The following is a 12,443-nucleotide window of genomic DNA, read 5'->3' on the forward strand; positions in this document are numbered from 1 at the left end:
TCAAGTCAGGGTCAATTGTTTTCCGTAAAATCTTTATTTGTGGTGGCAACATCATGCAAAAGAAAGCTCAGTAAAAAACAAATTGGAATGATCTGCATGTGAGGCCAAATAATGCTTCCAATTCAACAATGCCCATAGAATCAGGTTTGTCACAAAGATCAACAGATCTTCTAAAGTCAGCTCAACAATATGCACATCATGTAGACAATTCTATGGACATTGTTAAGAAACACTACATATGAATCTGCATACACCGACTGGTTTCAGGAGCTGATGTCTGCATTAGTAGCCTACAGTATATTGCCATTGAATGGACTCATTTTAAACACTTAGTGCCATTTTGAAATGACACTCAGGTAATAAAATATAGATACAGGTGATACACCATCAAACCATGGGTGAAGAAAATGAGAATACATTTGTTTTAGTGTAAATTTAAATGAAGAAAGCCATTCACAGCAATGAAGATAAGGCAGTTTATCAATACTGCATTTCAGTGAAAACTCTTTGGGGGTGTAAGTGATAGATCTCAAATATCACTACTGACAGTTCATTCAAATAGCAGGTGACAATTACAGGTAAATTCAAACTTAACATTCATTAGATTTTTTTAATCTGTCAGTTTGGGGATATATTAAGTATTGACCAGGGCATGAATGAACAGTTGTTTAACTGGCCCTCTTTATACAGGAAGTACACTGGGTCAGAAAGAGAAAAACATAAAACTTAGTATCCTCAAAACAAAACAAAGTTTGCCAGCCAAAGCCAAGGGGATAAAACTCCATTACACTTCCCCACGTTTTGGATTCAGGAAAAAAAACAAATGCACATTTGAGATTGCAAATACTAAAACGGATTTAGTCAATAATATCCCACCACAAGAGGTCCGCTCCAATATTTTACAGTGTCAAATCACAGGCAATTTATGTTTTCAGCTCTCATTCACTAATGTGTCAAATCATCATACAGAGAGTACACATTTTTATGTAGAAAACTTTTTCTTTCTTTATACAGAGTAATAAAAAAGGTCAGGCAAGATGCATCAAACAGAAGCCCAAGGCCTTTTTGGGTTTGTTCTGGGTTGCATTCAGCAAGGTGAAGTTTTGAAAGCGTCGCAGATAGAAATATAATTATTAGAGCTGACAATTCCCTAGCTCTACATAACAGACAATCTGTTCTATACAATACATTTCTATCTGAGCACTCTGACGTTTGCACCCTCCTGAACAGGCCCCTGGGTGTCGCTGATAGTGGTAAAAAAACAGGACAAACTGTAAGCAGCTCGCTCTCTGTCTCAGGCATCTTACACTGGCGGTAGGAGGGGGGGATGGGAGGGGGGCAACTCATGTGCCACCCCCCCAGTGAGTCTGCCAAATCGCTGATCTTTGGCACTTAGGCTGGCAGACTCAGCTTCTTTCCTTTCAGTACTGAAACAGAGAGGAGAGATGTTTAGGTTCAACGCTCCTGTTAAACAGATGAGCTTAGCACATTTTCTGCTCACATCTGTGACAAGGAATACCAGAGGTTCCTGGTAAGTGTTTACAGTGGAGATGAAGGCAGTGGGCAGGAAATTCAAGAAAGAACTCGAGAAAGAAGACAAGTAGGCGGCCAGTACGTTGCAATAAACTTTAGTGAACTATTAACAGAAAATATTTACAAAATAATAAATATGAGCATCGTACATGAGGACGCACAAAAATTCAAAATGTGTTGCCGTTGTGCGTCCTCATGTACAATTATGATCTGCTCCTATATGCAGCGATTCTTTTGTAAATATTTTCTGTTAATAGTAAACAAGTTTATTGCAACGTACTGGCCGCCTACTCGTCTTTTTTCTTGAGTGTTTACAGTGACAAGCAAACTGTATATACTGGACTTTAAAAGGTCCAATGCAGCCGTTTCTATGTCAATATCAAATAATTTCGGGTAGCAAGGACCTTACTGGGATTGTTTTCAATTAAAATGGTCAAAAATAGCTTCTTAGCAAAGGGCAATTTCCCAAGAAGGATTTTTGCTAGGACTGTCTGTGAAGGGTCTGTGGAGAGGGGAAAACTGAAAATGTGCTGTTGTTGGCAGAGAGGGGTAACCTGCCACCCAGGGTAACAACCATGCCTGTACTTCTCACAGAAACCACTTAATGTCACCATGTTTTTCCCCCCCAACACTTTCCCTGGTTGCCACTACTCTTGCACAACTTTTTTAAGTCACTCAAAAAACATTGAGGTAGGTGGCGTTTTACACCAAGTTACCCTACAATTGACCAGTGTTAGATTTAACCCCACTATCCCCTATGCACTCACAGTGAATTGCAGAGCATGCTTAACCATGCTAAAAACTCTGGGTTTAAAAATGGTGCAGTACGCACATATTTAGGAGTTGAGAAATAAATAAAGTAGGAATGGAAAGCTGGGATCGCCCTCTTTTTAAAAAAGGCCATTAAAGCTGCTGTTTTTCTTGCGATTGCAAGAATTGTTGTGCATTGACTGCTTGTCAGAATGAAGGTTTCCCTCCTTATGGCACTCGTAATTTGAATGCGCCTCGAGAGGAATATTTATCTAGCGTAGAACACACAAGCCGACTAGGTACATAAACTATTCTACTATGGGGTTGTCAGATTTTTCTATTCATTACTTGTTTGTTTTTTTGCAGAGGAAAGGTAAATGTGGGCTGTTCTAGCATCTTCAAAGTGTGCCTTGACCGAAATATGTTTTCATGTTAAATGACTGCTGCGGAAACACTGCACCAAACTTAGGAAATAAGCCAGAAGAAGAAGACTGCAGCTCGACTCACCTTTCGTTACATACAGGTAGAAGAAGTCGCAATAGAGGATTGTCTGAACAACACCGGCCACGATGGCGATCATGTCGAAGAATCCCTCGAAGTAGAAGCGCCAGATCCAGTTGATGAGGTAGAGAGCCCGGTACAGACCCAGGAAGAACAGGTAATGGGTGGTGATGGTCTCCGCCTCGCCCGTCTTACTGATCATGAAGAGCTGGGGCAAGATGGCCACCGACTCCAGGTAGATAGAGAACGTCCACAGGATCTGGAGGGAGAGGAGATGGGGAGCTAGTGAGAGGTGGAATCTGTGGCTGTATAGACCCATTTCCCGGCTGTGTCATGAAAAGTTACGTGCGCAGTTCCGATTCAGAAAGCAGTTTGTTTACATAAAAGTAAATACGATCACGTCCGACTTCAGGTGCAGTTAATAGTGGTTATCGTCTTTACAACATCGCAGAACATTGATTACCTAGCCAGCCAGCGAGGCAAGGTAAAATATCACAAATGAAGCTAGATAAAGCTAGAAGAACAATATACTTGTTGAGCATAGCTAGTCATCAGTATTGTGTGTTTTCATGGTCATCACTCACTCACTGCTAAGTTTGAGAAGGTCCCGACATCAGTGTATAGCTATCTGCTACAGGGCGTTTCGTTGCGAGAATGCGCACGTATCACTCGAACGCGACATTTGCTTTTAAACATAAAATGGCTCTATATCGGTTGCTGTATAATACACTGATGATTCATCTTACCGAGAGACAAGTAGGTGTGTGTCCTTACCTCGAGGGGAGAGAAGTCGTGGTTGACGAGGAACGCCAACCCTCCTACGGGGACAACCAGGAACTCCACTCTGAAGGTGTCATGGTTACCGTCATAGGTGGCCTTGAACTTAGTGTAGATCAGGTACACAGTGGCGTATGCACAGCCAATGTAGATTACCTGAAACATAATACAATCCACCAATCACTGTAACTTGATCCCTTCACTGTAACTTGGAAGATGTGTGTATACATCCAATTAGGTTAACCACACGGCAACCTCAATCAGACACCGATGAGAAAAGTGAGCAAATTAGCTGCTGTGTTTTAAATGTACTAGCGGTTTCCATAGTTAGAGGTACACACTCTTGATGCACCCACTCACACACCAATGAACCTTGGGCATACAAGGGTGTGTCAACTTAACGGTACTTCAATATTGACTCATGTGAGTAGATCTCTCTACTATAGAGCATGGGCGGGGTGTGTTTCTTGGACAAAGAGCTCTAAGAGGATGAGCCTGTCACCCTCAGAGGTCCATTGTTTGTTGGGGTGTGCGTCTCGCACCTTCATGGTGGTGTTGTAGAGGGAGATGAAGGAGGTGAGCAGGTCCAGGTAGCGACTGGTGAACACCAAGGCGAACAGGATCTGACTCTTCCCAGAGATACCTGTCAGAGAGACAAACAACCAACAGGTGTATGAGATGTCAGATGTCGCTGTTCTCTCCCAAACTCACAACAGCCCACCATGAGTGCATCTCACAAGCCTTAAGTGGCTTCCTCTCCTATCTCATTTCCTTCATCTGAATTGTGAAATAATTGGGTAGAGATGTTAGCCTTGCATCCTTCCTTAGAGTAACCACTGATCTGACAGGACAGGGTTGGTGTGAGGCTATGAAGTGGAATCCTTGCTTTCACCTATCCAGTCAGGTCAGATCAGTGTTACTTCTCAGGGAGGAAGAGCGGAAAGAAGTGTTGTTGAACAGGGACTGTGGTGGCCCCTTGGTAGAAATCTAAACCTGGAAAGCTAATTTTATCCAATTTCACTGGCTAACCCAGTTAGGACCTGCAAACTCATAACTACACAATGTTTTGTGTTCTATCTTACACTTGTAAATGTCATGAATTTGAAGATACTGCTATGGCAAATCTTGACATTACAGGCATTATGGCTGTAACTTATACCACAAGCAGCAACATCAAATTAATAAAAGGTTTGCTTTGTGATGCTTGCGTACATTAATTTCTGATTCTAACTGAAGGAATGAAAACATGACAGATCAAATCCACTTAGCATCTATGATGAGGTAAAAGCTAGTTGGACTCCATTCAGGAGAATTGCAAACACACAACCAACTGAGTGTCTCATAAGATGTAGGCATAGTACAGCATTATCACATACAAATGCTTAGACCACCTGATGTACAATCCTGGGCTTGCCATCGCAAAAACCTACTCTTTCAGACTGTGCTGAAAGAGGATCCATCCCTCAACCTACCTATGCCTGAAAAATACACAGAGATACTGTATGGTTATGGTCAGTGGCTACAATCTCAGTTATGTTTTGAGAGCACCATGCTTCCGTCCTCTCTAGCATGGCCAGATAGTGAAAACTGTGATAAGAATTGTAAGACTTCCAAGGCATTTTATTACAGGTGATCTAAACACAGGCATAGATAGACTTACAGCTGCTCTGTCCTCAGAAGGCCAGCCTGCAAACACTGGCAAGTGGCAGCACCCACTTGTAGTCAAGAAGCTCACAATACATTAATAACATTAATAGAGTATATTAAAGACTGTATTCAACTTCAGTGCTTACAGTGGTGTGATTATGTTTCTAATGACAGGCCCAGTACCATGTGTCACAAATCCAACCTCCTGTGAGAAGCTACCTGCCTACTGAAGTTGTTGATCATGACAGGTATCAGTGCCTCCTCTGACAGCTCAGATAATCTTAAACCTAACCTTCAACCCCAAACCAGTTTCAAATCAAATGTTATTTTTCAAATGCGTCGTAGACAACAGGTGTAGACTAACAGTGAAATTCTTACTTACAGGTCAATTTACAACAAAGCAGAGTTCAAGATGTAATAAAAAATTGAAATAATGACACGAGGAATAAATACACAGTGAATAACGAATAAAAATAACATGGCTATATAGGGAGTAGAAAATAACATGGCTATATACAGGGAGTACCAGTACCGAGTTGATGTGCAGGGAGGGGTACGAGGTCATTGAGGAACCTATGTACTGTACATATATGGGTAAAGTGACTAGGCAACAGGATAGATAATAGACAGTAGCAGCAGCGTATGTGGTGAGTGTGAAAGTGTGTGTTTGTTGGGGTGTCAGTGTAAGTATGTGTGAGTGTGTGGGTAGAGTCGGTGCAAGAGAGTAAGTGAAAAAAAGGTCAATGCAGGTAGTCCGGGTAGCCATTTGATTAGCTTGTTAGCTGTCTTGTTTAGAAGTCTTATGGCTTGGGGGCTGTAGTTTACACAACCGACTGCAACAAGCCTTGTATTCCCAGGGGCCATTGGGAATTGACTAATTTCATTCTGTACAAGTTAAAGTAACATAAAGTCCTGTATCAGCTGTGCATTTGACAGCAATTAGATTTTTTACCATATTATCCGCGTTCAGTGACAGCGCTGCCACGTCAGAGGACAGACAAGGGTGGCAGCGGATCGGGCGACGGGGGTGGAAATGAATTAGCGGACTAAGCTCAAAGGTTTCTGTACTACAACAGGGATGATGAGGCATGACATACCACACACTGAAAAGGGTTTAGTGGGCCCTGATGGGGCACCAAACTGACGTGCGCAAATCTGTTGACCTGACATCGCTAGCTGGCCAGTAAATGAGTGGGGGACTCAACACAAGTCAACTAACGTTAGCTATCTAACGTTACTTAGCAACCGACATTGCATACAAACGAGAATCAAATGCGTGTCATGATCACTGTGATTTGGGTGCATTTGATTTGGCATTGATCTGTTTCCTAGGCCGTGCTAGCATCAATGCTAACAATCTGATTTGATTAAGCCTCAAGTTAACGTTAGTAGCAGCTAGCTTGTCAACACAAGAAACCACTGCAAGGAAACGTTGCTAGCTTAATAGCTAGGTACATTGCACTGGAATTGAGATGGCAATCGGAGATGTATGCAGCTTGCAAATAGTCTTAATAATCGTACTCACCGGCACAGGACCTGGTTTTCCATATTTTTAGCAGTAGGATGATGATGGCTGCTAAATGTGAGAGATCACCGGTGAGTCTGAAAATGTTCATGATTCTGCTGGGTGCTGCAGGCGGCTGTGCCTTCGCTAGAACGAACCTATGCCGGTCAAATCAAATACGACCTTCTAGCCTCCGTTGCTGGCAGGTTTAAAACCTTACAAGAGGGTCTGTCAGGCACCTAAATTGACGTTTTCCTTGGTCTGGATGAGAAAATGGCGAGTAATGCGCGACGTGGCCCCGAAACGTGGCGCTCAATGCAAGCCGGGAAAAAAATTGACGTTCGCCTAATGGGAGGTTAGACACGCCCGTAAGAAGTGCACTTCCGTGATCACAGAAATGTATTTTATATTTTCAACTACGATATTTATAAAAACTAACTAAACCACACTCATTTAAGAATTTGACACTGGAATATACTACTTTGCAGAAGATATTCATATAAAAGTGAAATACTCAAAAGAGACACTCAAATGCATATAAGACACTCACATCCAATACCCTTCATTCAAATAACATCCTAATCTGATACTGCATTTACACGTCATCTCAAACTTCTATTGCACTTTCTAAAATATAAAAAAGTAAACTATTGAATATGAAGGTCAAGAATGACATGACAGTCACAGAAAAAAAATCATTTATTTGTTGTTGAGGCAATATTATTTTTCAAGTAAAATACACTGAGGTGAGTGGCACATTATTTAAAGTAAACGTGTTTTGCTGCCTTGCTGCCTATAAAACTTCAGATGGGCTGTATTCACTGATAAGGCCTCGTATCGCAATCAATCATCAATCCAGATATCAGTGTCATTGTAACAGAACGATACTGCCCAGTTGACAATACAACAGTGAGAACAGTGTGCTTATGATTAAACCTTAAGACAATTAGACTTGTAGAAAGTGAAGAAATTCCCTCCATCTGTGCTTGACTGAATCAATAGAGATCCAATTATTCAATTGTACAGTTTCACAATGTGTTATTGCTGGAGAAATGAAGTATCAACTCAGAATAAGACAATACATTTAAAGCAATATACTTCAACCAAGAACAGACAATTTGCAGTGATATGGAACATTTTATGGAAAATTACTGAGGATAATAGCGGACGATATTGCCACATCTTCAATTTAAGCCTACTAGAAAGTGTGTGCCCTCAGGCCTGGAGGGATGCAAAAGTAATCCCTCTACCTAAGAATAGTAAAGCCCCCTTTACTGGCTCAAATAGCCGACCAATCAGCCTGTTACCAACACTTACTAAACTTTTGGAGGAAAAATGTGTTTTACCAGATACAATGCTATTTTACAGCAAACAAATTGACAACAGACTTTCAGCACGCTTATAGGGAAGGACATTCAACAAGCACAGCACTTACACAAATGACTGATGATTGGCGGAGAGAAATTGATGATAAAAATATTGTGGGGGCTGTTTTGTTAGACTTCAGTGCGACTTTTGACATTATCGATCATAGTCTGCTACTGGAAAAACTTGTGTTATAGTTTTACACCCCCTGCTATATTGTGGATAAAGAGTTACCTGTCTAACAGAACACAGAGGGTGTTCTTTAATGGAAGCCTCTCCAACATAATCCAGGTAGAACCAGGAATTCCCCAGGGCAGCTGTCTAGACCCCTTACTTTTTTCAATCTTTACTAACGACATGCCACTGGCTTTGAGTAAAGCCAGTGTGTCTATGTATGACACTATACACATCAGCTACTACAGCGACTGAAATGACTGCAACACCTAACAAAGAGCTGCAGTTAGTTTCAGAATGGGCGGCAAGGAATAAGTTAGTCCTAAATATTTCAAAAACTAAAAGCATTGTATTTGGGACAAATCATTCACTAAACCTCAACAAAATCTTGAAATGAATAATGTGGAAATTGAGCAAGTTGAGGTGACTAGCATACACACACACGATAACATACGCACCATACACATACACATGGATTTTGTGTTGTAGATATGTGGTAGTGGAGTAGGGGCCTGAGGGCACACACACTTGTGTGTTGTGAAATCTGTTGTGATTGTGTTGTAAAGTTTTTTAATTGCCTTAATTTTGCTGGACCCCAGGAAGAGTAGCAGCTAAAGGGGATCCATAATAAATACATTTAAGTCATTTAGCAGACGCTCTTATCCAGAGCGACTTACAGTTAGTGAGTGCATACATTTTTCAAATACAAATAGTATATGACATCCTCCCTACCTCTCATTTACAGATGTATTATATATTCAATGGCAAACATCAATTTTGTGTGTTTCTTTGCTTAGAATGTAGAGGTATGACACAGTATGACACATGGTGGTTGGTAAATAGTGGAGCTACGAGAGTTTAAAACCAGGATTCACCAGCTGACTTTAAAAAGATAATTACAGTTTAAGAAAATATCTTGCTTCAGCTCCACCAGTGAAATAAAAATCCAGCACCCAGTCAGATAGGTGCTTTTAGCAACACGGGTGTATTTACATTAGCGTTGCTTTCAATTGTATTGGGTTGCACAAAAACAGTCTGTGGGAAGCAAGAAGTTAAATACAATTCCATTTCAACCGGTGGGCATTAGGATGGGAGGAATTTGAGACAAAATATCAGACTTATAATAATTAAATCCTTTAGATATTTTGTCTAAAATGTCCCCGTCATAATGACCAACCGTCCTGCCCCCCTGCACAGTAAGTTCAAATGGAATTGTATTTAACTTCTGGCTTCCTGAGGACAGTGTTTGTGCAACCCAATACAATTGAAAGCAAGTATGTAAGTATGTAAATACACAGTAAATATCAGATGCTCTAGGAAAAGTCAGAGGATGCAACTCAATAGTCTAAAGTGGCTTCCTCTCCTGTAATCGGTCTGCATTCATCTGATAACACAGGATTGGTGAAAGTAACATGGCAAAAACCTCTCACTTGTCCAGTCCCGTTGGAAAGATGATCGGTTTAAGATTAGTGCTGATGAAGGAAGGAAGAAATGGATGCAATTTTGGACAATTCAGATGCATTTCAAGATACAGTAATTGACTTCACTCCTCCACAGGTTTCAGGACGAAGACAGCATCGTCCAGTACATAGTAATCTTTGTACATGTCTCCTTCACACAGATATGGCAGCCGAGTCACTGCCTCCACCTCAAACCCCACCTCCCGGAACACCTCATTGGACAGGTTGGTGACTTGCTCCTCCCACTTCTTCCCCGTCACTTTGATGTGCTCTCTGGGGCGCTGCCACTTCCCACCTATAGACAGAAAAAAAACACTAATTCAGGAGACTAGTCTAGAAAAGGCCTTGTGGCAGCCGAAACAACAATAAAAGTATTCTACGTGTCCCCATGTCTTTTATTTTGAATACTGTTACTATCCAGCCCGAAAGGATAAAGGCTGTTCCATGCGCATTCACACAAATATCTCATCGACATCAGCATATGATTTAGCTGAAAGTCTCAAGTAAGGACATGGCCCTAAGTCTTTATTCTGTATCACTGATCTCTGCTCCATCTCACCTATCTCCACCCAGGGCTGGAAGGGCAGGACAGCGGCCAGGATGAGTCTCCCTGTGCCGGGCACCAGCGAGCGGTGGATGCCCCTGAGGAGATCCAGGGGGTCGTCACAGCGGTCTAGCAGATTCAAACAGCTGATCAGGTCATACTGGAACCCAGTATGCTGCCACTCATCAATACCTAAAAGCCTGAGAGAAAGGAGAGACTGAGTGTTTGTGTGTGTGTGTGTGTGTGTGTGTGTGTTTGTGTGTCACTTACTTGTACTTCCTCTGGAGGTGCCACTTCATGGGAGGAGAGACCTCAGTGGTGTAGACCTCTCTGAAATGGGCTCCCATCACCTCAGTGACGCCCCCGTCCCCAGCCCCTAGGTCCAGCAGTCTCTACCCTCGCCACTCGGGGGCGACGCGGAGCAGCTGCTGGAACTGATCCGCAGAGAACACAAACATAGAGCCACGACCTAGGAACCTGGTAGAGAGGGAAAGAAGAATGAGTGAGGGGTGCGGCACCTGGCCAAAATACATTGAAAGAGGTGAGAATAGAGAATAAGTGATGGGCATGGAGAGACCCAAGAAAGGAGAAGGGTGTGAGAAAGACGGAGAAAGATAGAATGACAGCATTAAAGAGCTGTCTTTACCTACCCGTTGATGGATGTGCGTGACACCAGGGGGCCGAGGACAGTGGAGACGAAGGAGTGGTAGAGCTGGGTGAACATCAAGCCAGACTTCTCTATACTGCGTCTCAGAAAAGCCTGGGTGTCCCGGTCCAGATGGCTCTGCACAAACAGAGGCCGTACCACCTCCCCCAACAGGTCTGGAGAGCACCTGTACCACTGATGAGCAGGGAGGGAGGGGGAAGGGAGAGAGATGAGGGGAGAGAGAGAGAGCAAAGGGGATAGCACAAGAGATGGGGAGAGGGGAAGGGAGATAGGAGAAAACAGCGAGAAAGAGGGAGTGAATCGAGAGCGAGAGTTACAGTGATGACAACTTGTCTTTGTATCAATCTCTTCATAAACAAGGACATCAAATTAAAATGTCTTGAATATGAGTCAGAACAAATTATGACTTCTATTCCACCTGGTAACCAAGGGTATACGGTCTCTTGTTCTTCCTGATTGCACACTCTTGCCTTTAAAATGCTCACTTCGGCAAAATCATGTCAGTGAGAAGTGTGATATCCTCTGACAGTAAATAGCTAGAGTTGCTTATTTACTTAAAAGGTAACTCTGTAGCTAACTAATTACCTCCTGGGTATCTTGTCCGGCTTCTTTGCTTTCGCTCACCATGTTCATGAAAAGTGAACGGGCGAGTGGACTGCGCACGTATTTCCCCGTCCACATCTTTCTAGTACCGAGCAGCAAGGCAATGTAGCCCAACACCCACGCCACAAAAAGCAATGTCCTCAGCTGTAAATGACACATACCGACAATAACTCAACAGATTTGGAAGCTATCAAAAAGTGCCTGCGGCAACCTGGTTGTTGACTGACTGCCCACTAGATATTCAAGTTGTTAAACAGATGTAATATTAGCTATCTAGCTAGCCAGAGAGTATCCAATTGTGATAGCACACGAAGTGCATACCTTTAGGTCCAAACATAACAAACACACAAACCTGAGGGCGTGGTGAGCGTTTGGAGTCCACATGTTATTTATTCGACATCTCAATCCGTTGTGCAAATACTTTCAGCTCAATTCGAATTGTCTTGTGACTGTCACATCTGAAGACTGAAACTGTGCTGGCAGCAAATGATTGGGAAAGAATCTGGTAATACAAGTGTGCTTCCTGTGTTCCATCTACATATGTCCCCCACAGTCAGCAGACTGAATGCATCTTTCAGTTGGTTGCGATCTGCCAATACAAATGTAAAGAAGATGAAGAAAGAAGATGGTTGGCATTTTCAATCACCTCAACACAGTTTCATTTGTCTGGAACATGCACAGACACATTTCTGTGGGGAAAGGTAACAAACATATTTGTAGTTATACATAAGCTACTATTTAAATAGAACATTCACTTAGCTAGCGAGTTATGGCCAGAGCCATATATACTCTGTTTATTAGGTACACCCATCTAGTACCGGGTCGGAGCCCCCTTTGCCCCCTTTGCCTCCAGAACAGCCTGAATTCTTCGGAGCATGGCATTCAATCGTTGCTCAATTGGTATCAAGGGACCTAACG

At 42.4% G+C, this 12,443-nt stretch overlaps 1 protein-coding gene and 1 pseudogene across 2 annotated transcripts; both read right to left on the reverse strand.

The window, feature by feature from the left end:
- Nucleotides 1–11: 11 nt before the first annotated feature.
- On the reverse strand, nt 12–7,033 carry LOC311101184 (ER lumen protein-retaining receptor 2). Its single transcript, XM_084142279.1, has 5 exons — nt 6,734–7,033; nt 4,104–4,204; nt 3,559–3,717; nt 2,791–3,043; nt 12–1,427 (listed from the first exon to the last, which is right to left on the reverse strand). Exons 1-5 carry the CDS (start codon nt 6,822–6,824, stop codon nt 1,393–1,395), a joined length of 639 nt encoding a protein of 212 aa, XP_083998405.1. The 5' UTR covers nt 6,825–7,033; the 3' UTR covers nt 12–1,392.
- A 390-nt stretch (nt 7,034–7,423) lies between these two features.
- Nucleotides 7,424–11,684, reverse strand: LOC311100777 (protein-L-histidine N-pros-methyltransferase-like; annotated as a pseudogene). The gene is made up of 5 exons (XR_014615738.1): nt 11,508–11,684; nt 10,906–11,096; nt 10,526–10,732; nt 10,271–10,455; nt 7,424–10,006 (listed from the first exon to the last, which is right to left on the reverse strand). The product of XR_014615738.1 is annotated as a protein-L-histidine N-pros-methyltransferase-like (transcript).
- Nucleotides 11,685–12,443: the final 759 nt, after the last annotated feature.

Source organism: Coregonus lavaretus (assembly GCF_964263955.1).
Source record: "Coregonus lavaretus genome assembly, chromosome: 25".
NCBI lineage: Eukaryota > Metazoa > Chordata > Actinopteri > Salmoniformes > Salmonidae > Coregonus > Coregonus lavaretus.

What these genes read in the sequence shown, in the direction of transcription:
- LOC311101184 (XM_084142279.1), bottom strand. Translation starts at nt 6,824, where the DNA reads ATGAACATTTTCAGACTCACCGGTGATCTCTCACATTTAGCAGCCATC. An exon ending in ACGACTTCTCTCCCCTCGAG is followed by an intron (nt 3,044 to 3,558) that starts GTAAGGACACAC and finishes CTCTCCCTCCAG; the next exon opens with ATCCTGTGGACGTTCTCTAT. An exon ending in CTACCTGTATGTAACGAAAG is followed by an intron (nt 1,428 to 2,790) that starts GTGAGTCGAGCT and finishes TCTCTGTTTCAG; the next exon opens with TACTGAAAGGAAAGAAGCTG.